This window comes from Sinocyclocheilus grahami, unplaced genomic scaffold (genome assembly GCF_001515645.1).
Source record: "Sinocyclocheilus grahami isolate Dianchi unplaced genomic scaffold, SAMN03320097.WGS_v1.1 scaffold752.1, whole genome shotgun sequence".
NCBI lineage: Eukaryota > Metazoa > Chordata > Actinopteri > Cypriniformes > Cyprinidae > Sinocyclocheilus > Sinocyclocheilus grahami.
In genome coordinates this window covers 45,368-67,535 of record NW_015505931.1, presented here as the reverse complement: position 1 = coordinate 67,535, position 22,168 = coordinate 45,368, and the positions used below count along the sequence as shown (strand labels likewise).

Below are 22,168 nucleotides of genomic sequence, written 5' to 3'. Positions count from 1 at the left end.
GTTTTTGTCACACCAAAAATAGGTGAATATTATGCTTGCGTAATATTCTCTATAGTAGAGTGTATGATTTAATTGTGGATTACTTGATCATTTTCACTCTGCAGAAAGTTCCGGCGCAGATGTTTCAACAGCCCTGCAGCCTGAGAGAGAATAGCGTGAAGCCTGCTTTTTTCTAGAGAGCTCACACAGTGTGTGCCGGATGAGCCCATTTGTATGAGGGGAGACAAACTCTCGGCCAAACTGCTGTACAGAAATATGTCTGAATAATCCGTGAACATGATTATTTAAGGAATCTGCAAGAATTACAAGCTAAAAATATTACTAATTAGTATGCATCTAATTCATTCAGCTTAAAATTGAAAATTGTGCAACCTAATGCAATTAATTTAACTGCAACTGACGGCAAGTTAATTAAATAGTTTGCACGAGCTGCATTGATCAAAGTAAAGGGATGACATTCTCATTTGTTTGTAATCTACAACAAACACTCAAGAGTGGATTTTACATTAAAAATAAAAAATTCACATGTGGGAAAACTGTTTCTTTGGGTGGTTATGATTAATTACACTACTGCTCAAAGGTTTGGGTGGGGTGAGTATATATATTAATACTTTCATTTTAAGAATCATTTGTTGAGCACCGAATCAGATAATGATTGCGTTTAGAATGATTTCTGAAAGAACATGTAACACTGAAGACTGGAGTAATGGCTTCTGAAAATTCAGTTTTTACACCACAGGAATGAACAGTAAACAGCTATTTTACATTTTAATAATATTTCACAATAGTACAGCTTTTACTGTATTTTTGATGAAATAATTGGATTTTTTTTTCAAAAACATAAAAAAAATCTTACTGACCACAAACTTTTTAATGGTAGTGTAATAATTGTTTTATATTTATTAAATAATTATTTAGGTCGATTCACCAGTGTTCTACAAAGCCAAACTGTGAGAGATAAAACATACCAGGGGCTGGATTCATGAACATTTTCTTAAGAATAAAATTCTTAAGATAAATTCCAAGAAGTTTGTAAGAATGTTCATTGTTAAGAATTTCTCAAATATGTTCTTAAGAACATCTTAAAGGGGTCATATGATGTTGCTTAAAAGAACATTATTTTGTGTATTTGGTGTAATGAAATGACCAGCACGGATCAGCTCCAGGCATGACGAAGTGATATCATCCTCTTTTGGAAGACCAAACAAAGTAGTTTCGATTTCACAACGAAGCACAGCGTCACACAAGGAGGCCTTGAGTGAGCGGAGGCCGGCGGGCTTGCGGCAACCACATGTGACGACCCCAGGCTAGACTCCGCTTCGTCTACAGTGAAAGCCGATCCGGATATCATCCTCTTTTGGAAGGCCAAACAAAGTAGTTTCGCTTTCACAACGAAACACAGCGTCTTCACAACATGGCGGCAGCAACAATACTACAGCGAGAATAAAAGTTACACCTTCTTTCTTTGCGTGAACATTTGGGCAGCATTATGCAAATCTTCCCACATCGTGACGTAGACATGTGGGGGCGTGTTAGAACGAGCCTTTTTAGGGAGGAGGGGGTGACTTAACTTTTATAAAGAATATCTCTTTGGATTTGAGACTTTACAGATCTTCTTTATGCACCAAGAGCATGTAACACTTCAAAGAGAAAGGAAAAATTTAAATTGCATCATATGACCCCTTTAAGAAGAAAATGACAGTCTTTATATAAATGGCGTTTCTTTGTGAAGACAAGCTGATAAACTAAATGAAAAACATTCTTGTCTTGTCTTTTTGCGCTGTCTGCAGATTACGGTATAATCATAAGCGTGCACACTTTTGTCGCGACCACACTCTTAAAAATAAAGGTGCTTCACGATGCCATAGAAGAACCTTTTTGTCTAAATGGTTCCATAAAGAACCTTTAACATCTGAAGAACCTTTCTGTTTCACAAAAGGTTCTTTGTGGCGAAAGAAGGTTCTTCAGATTATAAAAAGGTAAGAAAGAGATGGTTCTTTAAAGAACCTTTGACTAAATGGTTCTTTGTGGAACCAAAAATGGTTCTTCTATGACATCGCTTGAAGAACCTTTTGAAGCACCTTTATTTTTAAGAGTGCAGCTTGACAGGCGCTCAGCTTCGCATTTTTAACGTGTTTTTGAACAGTTACTTTTAAAGAGCTTGTCTCAAGATGGAGTGATCGGTGTCATTCATTTGTGCGCATATTTTTGCGCTCTCTTCAGAGTGAACAAGTCCTGTATGTGTACAGTAAACGCGTCTTGTGTATGGGCGCATTCATATGTGCTGAATATTGCCAAAGATGTCGTATTGATAAGTATTGATAAGTGGTAATATCCAAATGATAAGAATATTATTTATGTAGCCTAGCTCCAAAAATTAATTAATTAATTAATTAGAAATGTGACACAATCACAACTAAATTGATCAAAAAGAAGTCTGAGGCCACTTTCAAGTCAAGATATAATGTGAATGCAAACAAGAACTATGCTCATTTGTAACTAAAGAACTTTTGTACTTTATAGTACTCAAACATATATACACTTAAAGAGTAAGGTGGCATTAGAACGTCCGCAAAACTTGACTTCATTTGAAGACATAGCTTACAATAGTTTTCAAACATCTTATTCAACATGAGATTTTAGGCCTTTTTGTTATTTAAGCCTTTTTTTCTAAGCAGCAGTGTATGAGATGTTACTGTAAATGTTTATCATGTCAAATATTTGTAAAAAATTATTCACAGCATGATTTTAGACCAAATTGTTCAACCCTTCTATCTACTTGTATAATGGTCTTGCCATATGTATAACTGCATGCAGGTTGTTAGATGTCACAGTAGGTTAAGACAACAACGAACATACTGTATTGTGTTATTCAATTCCATTACCATATCAAATACCACTGACATACAGTAGTAATTAAGTACGCCTAAATACCACACAAGTGTCCCAGTAGAATGCAAAGCTCAGGCAGGCAGACAAAGGGTGGACTTGATCTTAAATGAAAGATTAAGGGGTGTCTGACCTGTACTGAGCTTGGAAGTGCTCCTGTACGAAACTGTGTCGAGTTCCAGGCTGCTGTGAGTTTGCTGGGCTGGGGCATGAACTCTCCTCCAATCCCACAGAACCCTGAGAGGTGCAAGCAGAAGGAGTGAATAGGAAAAACATACAATTAGTTGTTTTTCACAGTGGTTTTGGGATGTATAACTACAGTTTACAAAGGCAAAGTACAGACATTGACATTGAAAGCTCTGAGATTGACTGCAGAAAAATCTCAATACACAACAGATACAGGCTATGAATTAATACCTAACTGAGACAGATATATACTGTATAGCTAGTGTCAAAATATTATTTTGACACTTATTTTCTATTCATAGAAATATGATCACTATACTGTACTATGGAGATATTGACACAAAACACATCAACATTCATAAAATTCATTTGAATTATAGTTGAGTTTAGAGTTTTTTTTCTGTTGGGTGTTTTTGGCCTAGATTTCTTTGGGCTCAATCGAAACTTTTTATTTTCTCCTCTTATGTGTAAATTTCAGCCCTGACTTATACTGTTGATGTTTTTTTTAAATAATTTTAGACTGCCTCTCAAGGCACCTTGTCCAAGGCATAACACTAGTAAACATAGAGAAAGAAAACAAGAACAAAAACATGCAAAGAAGTATTTCAAGTAATTAAGACCTAATGGATTAAGTTCTGAAAGGAGAGAGAAACAGGCTAAAAGTTAAATTCGAGTCATGAAAATGTATAAAGTATGTCATCCTTTCGGTTTATGACATTATCCTGTCAGCTGATTTCATCAGGATGCTCTTATTTGGAAATAGAATGAGCTGAATCATACCTTAAAAAACAGCTTGCTTCTTTAATTGTTCTCTTTTTATAGTTGTTTCAAACAAAATTATGTAAAATCAATATGATTAAAGTATGTGTCTTCCCTTTTATTTAATTCGTTTTTACTACTCTATTTCTGTGAACATAACATGACCTTCTAGAAAATAATGTGCCTTCAACACTGTTGCAATAGTTATTGTCCTTTTCTTTGACAATATGCCTTTTATTACAAAAATCAAAAATGACACCAGCGCAGAGTAAAGCAAGTTCCGCTACAGGTCTGTGTCTATTATATTAGTACTCTCTTCTCTCAAATAACACATCTTACCTTTTATGTATTGTCTGTTTTCCAAGTTGTTGTTATATAATTTACAAAGAAATAATGTAATTGTTTGTAACTTATATTGCCACTCATACTGCTGACTCATTGAGAAATTTAACTTTAAGGGATTCAACAAAGGTTAAAATAAATGAGAAGAAGCTTTGTAGAAAAATAATATAGGATACTGCATTCACATGCATTCTTATCCTGAGATCAGAGGACCCTTGAAGTATCTGAAAAATCAGCCGATAATATGCAAAGAAAAACACACATGTTCGATTCGGATCAGGACTAAAATCATGTCAAGTACATCTTTCAAACATGAATTTACCTAACCTCCTCAGGAATTAGTCTTCCAAACAGGTCTAAGACACCCAGGGAATTATGGGGAGCAGTCAGAGAAAATTAAATTTTAGTCTGTACGGTGGGAGGAGAACAATAAAACAGTCAGTATGATAAAAGTCATCTGATTCTTGAATGCAAATCCTAAAACTGCAGAATCGAACCTGTCCTTACATAAAAACTTACCACAACGGAAGAGAGGGAGATGAATTCATACCTTTGGTTCTAACAATGCCATATTCACGTTAAGACTGAGGCACATAACAACCCTTTCCCAGTGCTGCTATAAATCAGGAGTGAAACAGGAAACATTGTTTGTGAGAAAAACTGTTATACAGTAAGAGAGAAAGAGAGATATGGAGTATAACTCTTAATCTGGCTTTGGTCTCTTTCCATATTAATATCAGATGAATTGTCAAGCTTTTGATGCACACTTGAAGAAGCACCTTCTCAAAACTGGGTCAAAAGCCACTTAGCTGGACTTTAGAACAGAGAATAGATGCCTCAGTGAACAAGACTGGGCAGCATTTCTCTCTCTCTCTTAAACCAGTTTTACCAAATGCAGAAATATGCTTGATATAGCATGATAATGTTGCTTTAGGTGCTGCTAGTGAGGGTCTAAAATTGCTCTGACTTGCTAGTAGCAAAATACACATAGTGTGTAGCACAAAACTTTTATTGTCAAGGCAGAAATATAACAGGAGTCAACTGATGATGTCTGGAGAACATTGCTGCATTACAATGAAAGTATCTAATTATCTTTCTCTGGCAGCAGATGCTGCAAAATTCTTTAAAATCAGAATTGTTTTAATACCTTTGTTCACTCACTGACTACATAATTGAAAGTAATAATTCAAATGTAATATATTTCAGGACAGAACCTAGACATCTGCAAATATATATAATATAAAGATGCAGCTCATGTCAGTGTCAGATGCAGCCTATCTGTTTGTCTCATCACAGAACCTGGGATGAGGTTTGAATTAGTTATTGCCTTTAAAGAGATACCAGGTCAAACAGATACTAATCGCCAGCATCAGCAAAACAACAGAAACCACTAGACCACTCAGATACTCACGGGTAACAGATATCAGTATGTTTCATTCAGCAGACAAACTCCAGCCCAAGGACACGCCCTTGCAGAGGAACTGCAGCTGTTAATGAGACCGTTCACTTTCAGTTGCTGGTTCCCATTGACTTTTTCCCCCATACTATGGTCAATAGTCAATAGGGACCAGCAACTGAAGGTGAACTGCCCCTGTAACATTGACTGTCCTCTGAATTATTCACTTCAGCGTCACTGAGGATGTACATAAAAACATCAGTGTCTATCGAACATCAATGTAGGCCTGGGCGATAAAACGGTATCAATATTTATCGACGGTACTCCTTCTTCGATATCGATATTAACATTTTTCGATATAGCGCACGATATAGGAACGTACTATGAGTGAAGCAGATAGCACACACAAACACGAATACATGCTGAATTGAGTGCTGTGCCTGCCTGTGATGAGGAGATTCTGAATAAAGAATGAATATTAGTCGAATTTAAAATAAACATTTGCATTTGAATGTTAGGTGTGCATCCGGGAGCGTCATCAATGGCGCGCGAGATGTGGTGATAATGATGTGAGTGACGTTGTTTCATAATGTTTTGTTAGTCTAGCCCACGAGACGCGCCGCTGCTGTGTTATGCATTAAAAATATTAGAGAAATATTGAAGCTCAATGCGGAGAAGATCTTGAATGAGTTAAAACCGAAACCAAGCCATTCACACAGAACGCATATTCAGCGCATTTTCAGACGGACAAATATGACTGCTGCACTCGCGTCTCACAGAAGAGATGTATAAAAGCCATGCAAAGTTAAAACAGTTTAAACTTTTAGAAAACACGTCGCGAATTTGTGCAGGTTTATTCCTTTTCACTGCATCTCATATGTTTTTAAATGCAGTCTGTGGGAATGGCGCTTCGGCTCTTTGGATTAAGCAATACATGATGCTGTTTTGTTCATAATTGTTTATGCAATTTACGAAATTGTATTTGATTTTTATGAGTTAATTTAGACGTAATGTACATTTTTTTAATAGTTACTTGCTAAATGCGCTGCATTATTTTGCTCATTGCGCCCCTCCTGTGGCCTCGGGAGACAATTAGACATATACAATAAAGACCTATTTAATCTGCATATAAAACATTAGAAATTAGATATTTGTTTAATTTATATTGTATTTGATTGTTAAAACAAAAAAATATTTGTAGTCTGTCTCAATAAATTGTGTTAATTATAAATGCAGTGGTTAAATTTAAACATTTTTTTCTATTGCATTTTGTTTTAAAAAAAGGTTATAAAAATGTCAATAATTATCGATACCGAACGATATGAAACATTATATCGTTAATACATTTTTTAGCTATATCGCCCAGCCCTACATCGATGCCTTTTGTGAACCATTTCTGATTCAGGTTAGATCTGTTAACTACAAGTCTCTCACTTAAAGACAGCTGTTGTCACTTTCTTTAATGTTATGAATTCAAGGATTCAAGTGTGAAGTATGTAAATGTTGCTTGGTTAAATTTTTGTTTTAAATAAATGTAAGTGGGTGAAGAGCTGTGAAATGGTGAAAGAGATGTAAGGAAGTGGAGACAGAACTGTGAGGAAATGGAGAAAGAGATGAGAGGAAGTGGAGATAGAACTGTGAGAAAATAGGAGTTGTACGGAAGTGGGAGAAGAACTGTGAGGAAGTGGGAAAGAGATGTGAGGAAGAACTGTGAAGAAGGGTGAGTGGGAAGGCTACAGGAAACTGTGGGAAGGGCTAAAAGGAAGTAAAGGAAGGAGAATTGTGTGAAGAGTTGTGAAGGAGCAAAGCAAAGGTTGTGGAGTTGTGGAAAGGGAAGAGCTATAAGAAAGTAGGGCTGTCTCTGAAAAACAGTGTGGAAAAAGAGCTGTGTCAGTACTCTTGCTGTGAGGAAGTGGGAGAAGAATTGCGAGGAAGTAGAGGAAGAGTTGTGAGGAAGTGGTGCAAGACAACAGGGAACTGTAAAAGGGTTATGATGAAGTGAATTAAGAGTTATGAGGAATTAAGGGCAGAGGTGTGAAGAATAGAGGAAAAAGCCATAATGAACTGAGGGAGTGCTCATGAGGAAGTGTTAACAGAAAGTGTGGTGTGGTGGAAGAGAGTTATAAAGAAGACAGAGATGAATAGGTTAGGTAAGAGTTGTGAGGAAATATGAGAAGAGCTGTGAGGAAATGAGGGAAGAGTTTAAAACAAGTGAAGGCAGAGCTAGGATTAAGTGGGGGAGAGTTATGAGAGAAAATCTGTAAGGAGTTGTGAGGAAGTGTGGAAAAAATTATGAAGAAGTGAAAGGGGAGCTGTGAGGAAAGGGAGGGGTTATAAGGAAGTGAAGGAAGAAGCGAGAGGAAATAAGGGAAAAGCTGTGATGAAAAGCTCATGAATCCTTTTTATCCACTGCATCAATCTGTCTGCCCACAGAGGACAGTGTGAGTACCCTCCTGCCTGTGGAGCTGGATGTTTGTAAGGAAATCCACTGAGGTTGACAGATCTCCACTACTTGCCTTATATCTTTCTTCCTCTATATTCTGTCTGTAGCAAGAAAACAACTGACACATTTTCACAACAAATGAATCAGAAACGCGTCAAATATTTTACCTCTTCTCAGAGAAGCATTACTCTGAGAAGTGTCTGTAGGAGTCATTTATAAATATGCACAATCCTTTACAAGAGTTGATACAAGTTATTCCTTATTGGTCAACAGTTCAGAGCTGTGTTCAACATATGAGTACCAAAGGCTCTTTGAGGCTTTAAAAAGTTTTGTTAGTGCTATGGGACACCATGGGCTTTCTCTACCCCTCTTTTTCTGTCTCTCACAATAAGAACAAAGACCGACTAGACATCAGGAAGAAGTGTTTGACACAGAACCTTGTCCCAAACACAGCTGTCAGACATACAAGTACAATTCCATATTTTATCCAAATGCTTGCTGTTCCAGCGAAATCACAAAATATAATGCAAGTAAGCAACCATTACTAATATACAGTGGCCCCAAGGTGTACACTTAAATACACATACAAATGCATGTATTGCAAAACAAATATCAAACAGAGTGCAATTTATTTTTAAGAAATATAGCACAAATATTTCACAAGAATTATAAACATGTCAGGTTTCAAAACCAGAAACGTAAATAATTAATAACTAATAAATGTTTTATTAGTATTTATTTATTGCCCATATTGAATTTTAGACATCATTTCAGAATATTTAATATATTACTAAAGTGCTTAAGCCAACTGTACTACACATTACTTTACGGAGACTGTAAAAAAAAAAAAAAAGTGTTAGTTACAAACTAACAAGTAGTTACAAAGCAAAGGGTGCAAACTAACTACTAACTAGTAGGTACATAGCAAAGGGTGCAGCCCTACCCAGTCAGTTAAAAGTATTGCAAAAATGGCTCAAAAAGCCCAGCATAATTTGCTTGCAGATAACATTATATAATTTGGTAACACTTTGGATTAAGGAACTTTATTAATAGTTGCTTTTTAGCATGCATATTATTAGCATATTGGCTGTTTATTAGTACTTATAAAGCACACAGTAATGCCTTATTCTGCATGACCATATTCTAGATCCCTTAACTCTACCCCATACCTAAACGTAACTACCACAACCACTACCTTACTTATTATAAATAAGCAGCAAATTAGTAGTTTATTGAGGGAAAACTCTTAGTTACAAAATATGTTAATATGGGTTCTCTAATTTAAAGTGCAACCTGAAATTCATATATTTTTCAACGTCTTATGTGTCCAAAATGGTTACTTTTGGGACCACTGTACAATGTCTGATAGTCTTGATAGATTCATTTTAATTACTTAAAGTTGTCAGGCGAGCAGGATTTAAAAGCAAATTCCCAGAAGAAATATTTCTCAGAGCCATATCTGTTTCTGATCAGACAGCAAGACTGAAATCCTAGAATGGCCTCTGTTGTTTGTCCACTTGCAAGGGCAGTTAATTGGTGTCCTTCAGAGCGTTTTCTCAGTGATCAGAGGCATTTAAGAGCTATACAGCGATTTCAGTTCAACTCTGTAGTTATGCTCTTTCTTTACCAGAAACCCCTCCAAGAGCCCTTTATTCTTCCATCAGTTGGGCAGCACCAACAGTCATGTGTAAAAGAAAAGGTGGGAGGTCAGCGGGAATGGAGGAACAGACAGAGAGGCATGTAACGGGGAAATGAAATGCTAGTCTTGCAGGAAAGGGGCTGACTCACAGCTATTCTTTCAGACACACATAGCAGCTGCTAATTCAGGCTATTCAGCCGGGGCTTACGGTATCACAGCAAACACTGGCACTTACAAGAGAGGAAAAACCCTGACAGGCATTTCACTCTAACAGCCCTCTATCTCTGTATTTGTTTATCCATATGTCACTTTATCCATCTCTCCATTTTTCTGTTTCTGCATTTCATTTAGACATTCACAATCCCTGGCTCCCTCGGAGTTGTCTCACTCCCTGCACTCACTCTAAGGGCTCCTCAGAGTCTCTGATCTGCAGGGTTTTTAGTGATTATTTATTGAGAGAGGTCACACATCTCTTTTCATTCAGAAGCACAGCTGCTGGAGAATGTTCCGGGACTTTTATTACATTACCTGGCTTGCATGACTTGAGTCAAAGAGCAGAGTAGAGCAGGATCTTCTTGCCTTTACTCACTCTGCCTATGAATGAGTAATACAAATTAAAATCCCAAGAACAATCTTTTACTCTGTTCTTATTTTCATGGTCTGCATAAAACATTTTATTTATATTTGTACAGCACATCGTGATGTACAGCACTTTGCTGAACTCACTCAGCTGCATAATTTCGAGACCCTGCTGCTTTAAGTACCAAGTTAGAAGTTTCTCTGTATCAGTGCTACCTGTATTGCTTTTCAGCAATTATACTGCAACTACTGGAAATTCAGGACAATGGCAAAAGAAATCATGCTTTAGTGGCAAATGTAATTTTAAGCCTGTTCTGTAAGTCAAAAGTATTAGCACTTATCTGGGCAATTAGGGCTGGGCATTATGGGGATATATAACGATGGAATTAATGATCCTCTGAATTTAGATCTTTCAATTAAACATGAAGTTTTAAAACATTTCTAAAACACAGACTTGTATAAATCATTCATAATAAGAACCATTGTAGTATTATTTGCAAAAACAAATTACTTAAATGAGTCAAGTCTTTTAATTGAATAACAGTGCGGCCAATGTAGACTATAATTCCCAAAACAAATGACTATTATGTCACAGGTTCTTTTAATGGGTAGTTTAATAAAAGATTAGCTACTAGTTTGAATCAGTCTGAAATACTGCCCTTTATATCTTATAATCGTCTTTCAGCCAGGTTTCCGTGAAACACAGAGCAGCAGAGTTAGAAAAATCCTTATTTGTCCGGGAGAGCAGAAGGAGTTCGTCTGTTTTGTTGGGTAAAGAGCGGAGGTTCGCCAGATGGATGCTCGGCAACGGCGTTCTGAATCCACGCTGCCTGAGCTTCACGAGCGCGCCGGCTCGCTTCCCCCATCTGCGCGTCCTGAAGCGCTTGATCAGCGCCACAGCTCCCCCGACTACAATGTCCAGCAAAACATCAGAATAGTCGAAAACCGGTGAAATATCAGGTGGTGTGTATTTCCGAATGTCCAGCAATTCGTCTCTGGTGAAACTGATTGCAGGGATATAACTAAAGACAGGACAAACTAACAAAAACATAAAAACAACTGCGGAGCACGCCACGGAGGCAGCCATCAGCGTCGGCGCCATGATGACTCACTCATTTTTAAGAGTGTAGTTGTGAATGATTCTGCAGTAGTTGAACTTGATTCCAAATAACTTTTACAGGGTATTAAAAGTTGCTCACAGTTCTGTAAAATAGCAGTTTAAATACCAAAGCTATCCAAGGAAGATTTATTTATTTATTTTTATTTAGTCATTTATCAGACACTTTTATCCAAAGCGACTTACAACTGAGGACAACAGAAGCAATCAATTGTAATATTAAAACAACTAAAAACAGATCCAAAACTAAAAGCTAAAACTTTATAAATACTACCTATACACATTTTAAAAATAAAGAAATTAAATAAAAATGACAAATGCATACAACAAAATTTCAAAACTTAACATTTAAATGAAAAACAAAAAAATATTAAAGAAGAAAAGGTATAAGAGTATAATAATGATTCTAACATAACACTAAGCCAAACACCAAAAAAACAACTACATATGGGTATGTACAGCCACACACACATACACATTTATAAATTCAATATAAATATTATTTCATTTCCATTTAGTTTGTTGAAGTATTAAAACTAAAACTTAATAAAAGACATATACAGACATAATACATTCAGACATAATTTAACTAAAATTAAAATAAATAACAAATACAAATAATACAAATCAAACGACAGTAGTTTATCAGTAATCCTAAAAAATAACACTGCCAAACTTACATGCTAAAAAACAATAACTTACTTACACATAGTAAGAAAAAAAAAACTGAAACAGAAGCGAAACAAGTAATAGGAAAGAGGAGAAATAAAAAGTGATACTTATTAAGATGTATGTATATGTATATATGTATCTTATGTTAAGATTGCATAGCAGTCTTGGTCTCCTAGCAACTTGCTGGCCAATCCAGCCTGTTCATAATTTTACAGATCTCAGATTGCTATAGACGGCATTACTACAGTTTTTTTTTCAGTGAGTTCGGAGCATTTCAGTGGTCAGTGGTCATCAAGTAGTGGACTACGGTCCATATTCAGAGCTTTTCTGACCATAATTCAGCTGCAGTAGTTTCCCCAAACATAAACCAGCACAGTTCTGTCAGGACCACTATCGTCAGAATGATAGATACTTAGCATAAAGTTTGGTTTGGCGGTATGGTTCTGTTCTGGGCAAAAAACCTCCCTGCCCATCCATGCAGCCTGTCATGAATGAGCAGGGAGAGCAGCAATAATAACCCCCCCAGGGTTAACAGAACAGAACAATGCAGATATCATTAATGTACTCAATGATATTTAAGTGTAACACTTTATTCAAGATAAAGGAGTCTGATTAGCAAGGAATATCAGAAAGCTAAGTCCTGACTGTGGCGAAAGGTGGAGCTGGGGATGGAGGAGGGTAATTTGCTCCGAAGGCAGCTAAAAAGCTGCTGAATAATATTGAATAGAGCTTATATAGGAATGCCGCGATAGGTGTCGTATTCCTATAGGTAGATGTGATCAGCTGAGAATCAGCTGATGCAAGCTTGACTCACGTGACCTGCCAGAACTAACGCTAAAGCTTAATTTTAGGTGCATATATCTGATAATGTCTTATCCAATCAAATATATTCATGCTATGGTCAAGCCTGTAGACATGTGATAAGATGAGATGTTGATGCTATGACTCAAGAGCATCAACTGTACATGTCCCGTCTGTCACCACCCTCTGCCACTTCTTACAATAAACAAGCAGGGAAAAAAGCACACTTAGAGTAACAAAATATGTTGGAGAGCACTGCTATGGGACCATATTGTTAATGCAACAGGCATTATCTAACTATACAACATTATCTAAAGTAATTGATAATTCTTATACAAGGCTTAAAGAGAATATTTTATTAATAGTACTACATTGAGAATTACATACTTGAAATTATTACAAATGGTGTGGTTAAAACCAGGATGCATAATGTAATTCGACCTGAGTGAAAGAGGTTTAAAGTAATGGTAAAGCTTTAGCAAAGCAACATGGAGCTTGTGGTCTGGCCTGATGGCCTAGTGGCCTAAAGTAAAGAAGAACAGCAGGAAAAAATAATATAGCTCCAGAAGGGCACAAGCATCAGTAGCAATCCTCTTTTATCCTGTCCTTGACATCCACGACAGTGAGCAAAGGCTTGCAACTCATCATTGTCATCAGTGTGGTAAGGACTACAAAATGACCCTTTTGTTAAGGGGGTTGGAACACGGAAATGTAGATAATTTTCGACCCCCAAGACATACATTCTGAGCATATACACTACAAAAGTTTGGGGTTGGTAAGACTTTTTAAAACTTCTAGAAAGAAGTCACTTATGTTTACCAAGGCTGCAATTATTTGATCAAAAATATAGTAAAAACTGCAATATTGTGAAATCTTATTACAAATAAAATATTATATTTTCTATTTACATATATTTTAAAATGTCAATTATTCCTGAGATGGCAAAGCTGAATTTTCAGCATTATTACACCAGTCTTCAGTGTCACATGATCCTTCATAAATTATTCTAATATGCTGATTTGATGTTCAAGTAACAATCTAATTTCCAACTGAAATGAATATAAATCCCTTTGATGAACAGAAAGTTAAAAAGATCTGATATTTACTGTCCATTTCTTGTCTTTACTGTCACTTTTGGTCCATCTAATGCATCGTTGCTGAATTAAAAATCTTACTGGCCCTGAACTTTTCAACGGTAGGTGCTGAACATGGTGAATTTGGATATAATAACTGGTATTTTAGAGGCGAATTATTCTTAGACTGAGTTTCTCACTGACCCTAAAGTCCTGAGCCTAGACACTGATTAATGACACTGATGAATCATCAGGCACAATCCAATATCTGCTGTCCGAGGAGTGTCAACTCAAACTTTGAGTCACACTCAGGACGTGGCGTCCCGGTGCAACATTCCCTGCCAGCAAGCTAAAACACTGAGACTGAAAAACACAAACCTTGACTTTGGGAGGGTTCATCCAGTGATGTCTCATAATGCTGCTGGCAGTCATGTTGTTCGGCAGAATGACCACATCATTGTTACTGTCCCTGCATGACAACTCACACTCCTCTCCTGAGAAAAACAGACAGAGAAAATAAGTTAATCTCTAAGGCCATTACAGAAAATTTAACATCGGTAAAGTTAAATGGACACTTCCTCCAGTTTAAACATGTTGAGGTCTTATCATAACGCATCTTCTGATGAAGTGTTTGTAAAGTATTAAGCACTGTGTCTAATACATTACTGTGACAGTATAGTGTTTATAAGAGTTTGCAGCATCAGTTTTAGGGTAAATGTCACATCATGTCACATTTCAATGCAAAATTTAAAAAATATATATTTTGCATAGAAACAATTAAGCCTGTTTTAAGAACCATTGGGATTTGCATTATACAGTACATGACAAATAATCATCATAATATGTCAATACTATCATTTAAATTTGAGCAAAAACCCTAATATTGTAATATTGTGAAATATTATTAGAATTCAAAGTAGCTGTTGTGTATCTGAAAATATGTTAAAATGCAATTTATTGCTGTGATGCAAAGCTGAATTTTCAGCATAATTACTCCAGTCTTCAGTGTCACATGATCCTTCAGAAATCATTCTAATATGCTGATTTGCTGCTCAAATTATTTTTTTTTGTATTATTATTATCAATGATAAAAACAGTTGTGCTGCTTCATATTTTTGTGGAAACCATGATACTTTTTTTCAGGATTCTTTGATGAATAGAAAGAAAACCATGTATTTGAAATATTTTGTAACATAATAAATGTATTTACTTTCACTTTGATAAATGTAATGCATCCTTGCTAAAGAGGCATTAATTTAACTTAAAAAAATAAATAAAAAATCCTAGTGACCCAAACTTTTGAGTGATAAAATGTATTTCTTTCTTTTTCTTTTTGTTTCTTTCTTTGGGATGTCGTTTCGAGAAACCAATCTACTTTGAGTGTAAACTACATGAGCCAATGCACATTGGCATGCTATAATTGCATCCATTTATATAATTTTATAATTGCACGGCCGCTGTACCACCGCGGGGGGCCCGGGTGCAACTTATGCAACTTATGCAACTTCTGTCAGGACCACTATCGTCAGAATGATAGATACTTAGCATAAAGTTTGGTTTGGCGGTATGGTTCTGTTCTGGGCAAAAACCTCCCTGCCCATCCATGCAGCCTGTCATGAATGAGCAGGGAGAGCAGCAATAATAACCCCCCTAGGGTTAACAGAACAGAACAATGCAGATATCATTAATGTACTCAATGATATTTAAGTGTAACACTTTATTCAAGATAAAGGAGTCTGATTAGCAAGGAATATCAGAAAGCTAAGTCCTGACTGTGGCGAAAGGTGGAGCTGGGGATGGAGGAGGGTAATTTGCTCCGAAGCAAGCTAAAAAGCTGCTGAATAATATTGAATAGAGCTTATATAGGAATGCCGCGATAGGTGTCGTATTCCTATAGGTAGATGTGATCAGCTGAGAATCAGCTGATGCAAGCTTGACTCACGTGACCTGCCAGAACTAACGCTAAAGCTTAATTTTAGGTGCATATATCTGATAATGTCTTATCCAATCAAATATATTCATGCTATGGTCAAGCCTGTAGACATGTGATAAGATGAGATGTTGATGCTATGACTCAAGAGCATCAACTGTACATGTCCCGTCTGTCACCACCCTCTGCCACTTCTTACAATAAACAAGCAGGGAAAAAAGCACACTTAGAGTAACAAAATATGTTGGAGAGCACTGCTATGGGACCATATTGTTAATGCAACAGGCATTATCTAACTATACAACATTATCTAAAGTAATTAATAATTCTTATACAAGGCTTAAAGAGAATATTTTATTAATAGTACTACATTGAGAATTACATACTTGAAATTATTACAAATGGTGTGGTTAAAACCAGGATGCATAATGTAATTCGACCTGAGTGAAAGAGGTTTAAAGTAATGGTAAAGCTTTAGCAAAGCAACATGGAGCTTGTGGTCTGGCCTGATGGCCTAGTGGCCTAAAGTAAAGAAGAACAGCAGGAAAAAATAATATAGCTCCAGAAGGGCACAAGCATCAGTAGCAATCCTCTTTTATCCTGTCCTTGACATCCACGACAGTGAGCAAAGGCTTGCAACTCATCATTGTCATCAGTGTGGTAAGGACTACAAAATGACCCTTTTGTTAAGGGGGTTGGAACACGGAAATGTAGATAATTTTCGACCCCCAAGACATACATTCTGAGCATATACACTACAAAAGTTTGGGGTTGGTAAGACTTTTTAAAACTTCTAGAAAGAAGTCACTTATGTTTACCAAGGCTGCAATTATTTGATCAAAAATATAGTAAAAACTGCAATATTGTGAAATCTTATTACAAATAAAATATTATATTTTCTATTTACATATATTTTAAAATGTCAATTATTCCTGAGATGGCAAAGCTGAATTTTCAGCATTATTACACCAGTCTTCAGTGTCACATGATCCTTCAGAAATTATTCTAATATGCTGATTTGATGTTCAAGTAACAATCTAATTTCCAACTGAAATGAATATAAATCCCTTTGATGAACAGAAAGTTCAAAAGATCTGATATTTACTGTCCATTTCTTGTCTTTACTGTCACTTTTGGTCCATCTAATGCATCGTTGCTGAATTAAAAATCTTACTGGCCCTGAACTTTTCAACGGTAGTATACATGCATATATATGCACTATATATAAGTTTACCAAAACTTATTTGATTTGGTTCTTTTTCAGTGTATACATATATAGAAAGAGGGAGAGAAAAAGATTAACAGACAGACAGACAGACAGACAGACAGACAGACAGACAGATAGATAGATAGATAGATAGATAGATAGATAGATAGATAGATAGATAGATAGATAGATAGATAGATAGATAGATAGATAGATAGATAGATAGATAGATAGGTCAGCTTGTAGACAGACAGACAGATAGACAGATAGACAGATAGATAGATAGATAGATAGATAGATAGATAGATAGATAGATAGATAGATAGATAGATAGATAGATAGATAGATAATTTTTTATTTAGATAATCTGGCCATTGAAAAAGTAGCAGAAGGGTTCTGCTGACTATATTGTAGCAGTCAAGCAGCTTTTAAAGAGCTGTGAGCCTAATCTTGTACAAGGAAAGGAACAGTGCAGACTGTTCTGTGGTAAAATAAAATGTGTGGGATCAGAGCAGATAACATTTCCCCTTTACTCCTGAAGAATAGTTTTACAGGTCTGCAGAGGAATGCATTACAAAAAGACTCTGTAGCAGAAATATTGTCATGCACCACAATATTTTTTTATGCTTGGGTGTTTATAGATTGCCACGGATACCATACAATATATAGATGATACTCCCAAACCCATGTTTGATAATGGAAGAAGAGCAGCTGGGTGCTGATCAGTCAGTCATTCAGATGATAAATAGAGCATACAGCTGAGATGACTGTAAAAATGCACCAAAATCCCAAAAAGCACCTGGGTGTGAACACAGTGCACACACAGTGAGGATTCCAACCCCTGCTAGGCAAGTAATCTCTAGACCTCTCCGCGATACAGCATGCCAGCCCACCATCCTATACACCCCCACAGCGAATGTAATCCAGCTGAGATTAGATGCGATTCACAACACACACAAACATGCACACCCACTCACAGCATGAGCTATACTGTGCTTTACAGAGACAATCTTTAGCTTCAGGAAGAGATAACTGAGGTTTCATCTCCTCTCACAGGGGCCTCGCTCTCACCTGAAACAAGGACTCACTGGCTCACCTTAAAGGCATAATTAAAAAATTTAAATTCTGACATTGATTTTTCACCCTTATGTTAATCATGAAAACTTCTGCCAAAAATGAAAGGGTTTTTTGATTCAGTCAATCCAACCTTTTCAGCAATTGTGCCGCTTAAGCTACTGTACCTGATGTGATTAATGAATTTGACAAAATATTTTAACCAAAAGACAAAAACTATGACAAAAGCAACCATGTAAAAATTCAAATTACTTCTAACATGTATGACTTTCTTCCATGACACAAAAGAAGAAATTCTATTAAATGTCCAAGCTGCTCTTTTTAATATATAATATATTTATATATTATACATTTGGGGTCAGTAACATTTTTTATTACAATTTTCAGCAAGGATGCATTAAAAGTTACGTGACAGTAAAGACTTTAACATTGTTAGAAAAATTATTTTAAAATAAATGTTTTTTTTATGAATGTTGAACATTCTATTCATCAAAGAATCGGCAGCAAAACTTCTTTGAACATTCATGATAATATGAAATGTTTCTTGAGCACCAAATCAGCATAACAGAATGATTTTTGAAGGATCATGTGACACTTAAAACTGGAGTAATGGCTACCCTGAAAAAAAGTTATTTTAAATTGTAACAATATTTCAAAATGTTACTGTTCTTACTATATTTTTATTAAATTAATGCAGCCTTGGTGAGCGTAAGAGACTTAATGACCCTAAACATTTGAGCAGTTCTTAACATTTAAAGTGTTCTTAAACAGAATTAGTTTGAGCCCAAAGAAAACTTCTGATTATCTGACACTGATTTGAAAATCTTTACTTGAGAACTGATTCAAAAACTGCAATAGGATACAGATGCATGCCAGAAGAGCCTTGAACATGCGCGCACACACACACACACACATAAAATCAGCCCACACCTCCATCAAATTTTAGTTTTTCACTAAGCACGCATAAACGTTGTTTTCTCAAAAACACAATCACATACATACATGCTGCTCACATATTATTGTAGCCCAGTTTGTGCTGATTATGGTGCTACTAAACTTAGTCATTAAAATGTTTATTAGCAACTGAAAAAAGCACAAATGTCAGGACATGTCAAAACTTCTCCAGGGCCCAAAACACCCTCAGACCCCAGAGGGTTAATGACCCTAAACATTTGAGCAGTTCTTAACATTTAAAGTGTTCTTAAACAGAATTAGTTTGAGCCCAAAGAAAACGTCTCAGGTCCAGAAGAGCCTTGAACATGCGCGCACACACACACACACACATAAAATCAGCCCACACCTCCATCAGCAACACATACTCTACTGCTCACGCTTTACGTCAAAGAATAGACAAAAGTTTAGATGCCTTTGAATATTTTAGTTGTTCTCTGCACTATTTAGGGAGTTTATCTGAAATAGTCATCGGTTTAATCAAATTTTCCTAAAAAAAAGTGTTAAATATTTCAAGCAGCAGTGAAATCCATTACAGGCCCTTTAATAGTATCCAGGGAACATGTATGTGTGTCAGGTGGGTACCTGCTAGCTGAGGGTTTAAATGGACACCAGTGGCACATAACCACAGGAGAGAGACATTATTATGAACAGTTCAGATCACAGACATAAACTTTATTACAAATTTATATAGTTTTATTCACTATGCATTTTCACAATATAAATATATTATGGATTTTTTTCCCATAGTTTTTGGACTATGCAAAAAGTATAAAACTCTAAAATAAAATGTTATCTCAATTTTAGCCACTTTTAATCTGCAATTTAGATAAACGCACTTAAAAAAAAAAAAGTCTGCCACAAAGAATGTATCTAGTACCTAGTGAAAGCAACATAATATGATGGAAAAACCAAAGGGAAAAAAGCAAAACATCTCACAAGGGGGTCATTAAAAGTCTATTATGTTTAAAAGTGCTTAAAATACACCTATTCAGCTCTGACGGGTTCATAAAGAGGGTAGGATGCCATTACGCAGTGTATGGTGCAGTTTTAAAGCACCCCTGAGGTTTCAGGAGCGGGTGATGGTAAGCCGGATGTGCATTCTGCCCTCTCAGCCGATCAATTCCCAGGCTAATGTTCCCCTCTTTTGTGGCATATGCCTCCCTCTCTCTGCCTTCTAACTCTCGCTCTCTCACTCACTCACACTCTCTGCCTCTCTAAGGTTGAACTTGTTAAATATTCATAATGCCTCAATCTCAGAGCTGTGTTTATAGAGGCTTGTCCAAAATTGATCTAGTGTGACAGAGTTCACTGCTTCTAAAGAGCTCTCTTCATTGTGTGTTTGACCTAGAGGGCCCCTGTTGAAATACCTAGGTAGCCATCGCTCTACTATTGTATTACAACAGACGTTCTTGGGACAATGTCTGAATTCACAGCAGAACAGAAATAGTTGACAACTCTTTGGGGACAAGACCAACATACACACTAAAGCCACACTGCCAGTGATTTTATCAACCAAGTTCACCTGGCTGTTGCATTGTTGATAGCTATGTAAGTAGGCATTTAAGTCGCTGAATGCGCTAACTAGGGATTTGCTAAACTATACCGACTAGTCACTAGGTGACTAGTGAATCACTGGTCGACTATTCAGTATCAAGGAAGGCTGAAAAATAAGGTCCCACTAGACTTTGATCAAAATAAGCTGGCACATGACCAACCTTCAATGTTGAAAAACCTTCAAATGATCTACAATTTTAATGCTAAATGTTGTAAAATGTTAACAAGATACTTAATCAACACTGAAATTTTACCAAGATCTGTATGAAAGATGTTGAAAAAATGTTGTGGTATCAATGTTGATTCCATTTGCGAAATAGAAACAAAATTCAGCAGTGATTCAACGTTAACGCTGCATTATGTTGATTCATCCACAAAACTGCTGAAATGTCAGCTGGGAAGTTTCTTACAGGGTGTTCACACTGAACACATTCTTGCATTCCAAAACTGCAAAACGAAGCCCCAAGACACTTTTTAAAAATGTTCAATCATTCATGTTTTCAAAACTCTCTTTAAAGCTGAATGATTTCCAGTTATTATGTAACTGCATGAAAGAGATTTAGCACAACAGAATCACAGAGATGACACATGTGAGGCCATCAGGACACTCCATCTTCAAAAAAATTTATAAACATAAAGCTCATCCAAAGGGTGGGTCTCTAGCTTTCCTGTTTTTAACTCAGAATCTTATTATTTGTTTATTCTTTACTCTAAGTCTTCACAGCCACTACCAATCTGAAGGAAAGTCCAGACAGCTGGGATCAGATTAGGACAGAAGTCTCGCCAGAGTCTCTTCACTTCATGAGAACAGCCTTGGCTTTACATTCAGTCTTGCAGATTAGACATGCCACCAATGGGATAAACCATCTGATCAACCTGGAAGGTGACCAACCATTATGAGGCACTTGGGGACAGCCTAATCTGAAACAGATTACACCATAATATAATAATAATAGCCTGGCACACTGTGTGGCAAAAGTGGCAGATCCTTTAAAAAATGCTGAATCATATAGTGATGTGCCTTATCTGGAAACACATCAATAATAGCAAAACTAATGATGAACGAAATCAAATTCAAAAACTTAAAAATGAAATTTTTAATGAACATTTACATTAAAATTACAATGCATGGGTGTCTATAGACCCTTTCACAAATACAGTCTTTACTGGTAAATTACCAGTAAATTTCAGTTAACAGATCATGTGTGAATAGGATATTTTCAAAAATTCAGGTAAATTCGTCTGCGAATTTATGGTATGAGAAGTTGTAACATTACCGTTAAGGTGCTCTGTGTGAACGCAACACAAGACTACCAGTATGAGAATGTACAAGTTCAGAATGTGTTGCTGATGTAAGACAGTGGTTCCCAACCCTGGTCCTGGAGGCACATCAACACTGCACATTTTGCATGTCTCCTTTCTCTGACACACCAATTTTAGGTCTTGAATTCTCTACTAATGAGCTGATGACCTGAATCAGGTGTGTTTGATTAAGGAGACTTGCAAAACGTGCAGTGTTGGGGTGCCTCCAGGACCAGGGTTGGGAACCACTG

General features: G+C 36.4%; 1 protein-coding gene across 1 annotated transcript in view; it reads right to left on the bottom strand.

Moving 5' to 3' along the window:
- LOC107561021 (ubiquitin carboxyl-terminal hydrolase 43-like) overlaps nt 1–22,168 on the bottom strand; it is a 63,241-nt gene that overhangs the window by 9,889 nt on the left and 31,184 nt on the right. Inside the window, exon 3 of the mRNA XM_016245349.1 lies at nt 3,023–3,126. Coding sequence (XP_016100835.1) covers nt 3,023–3,126 — 104 coding nt within the window. The remainder of the gene's footprint in view (nt 1–3,022; nt 3,127–22,168) is intronic.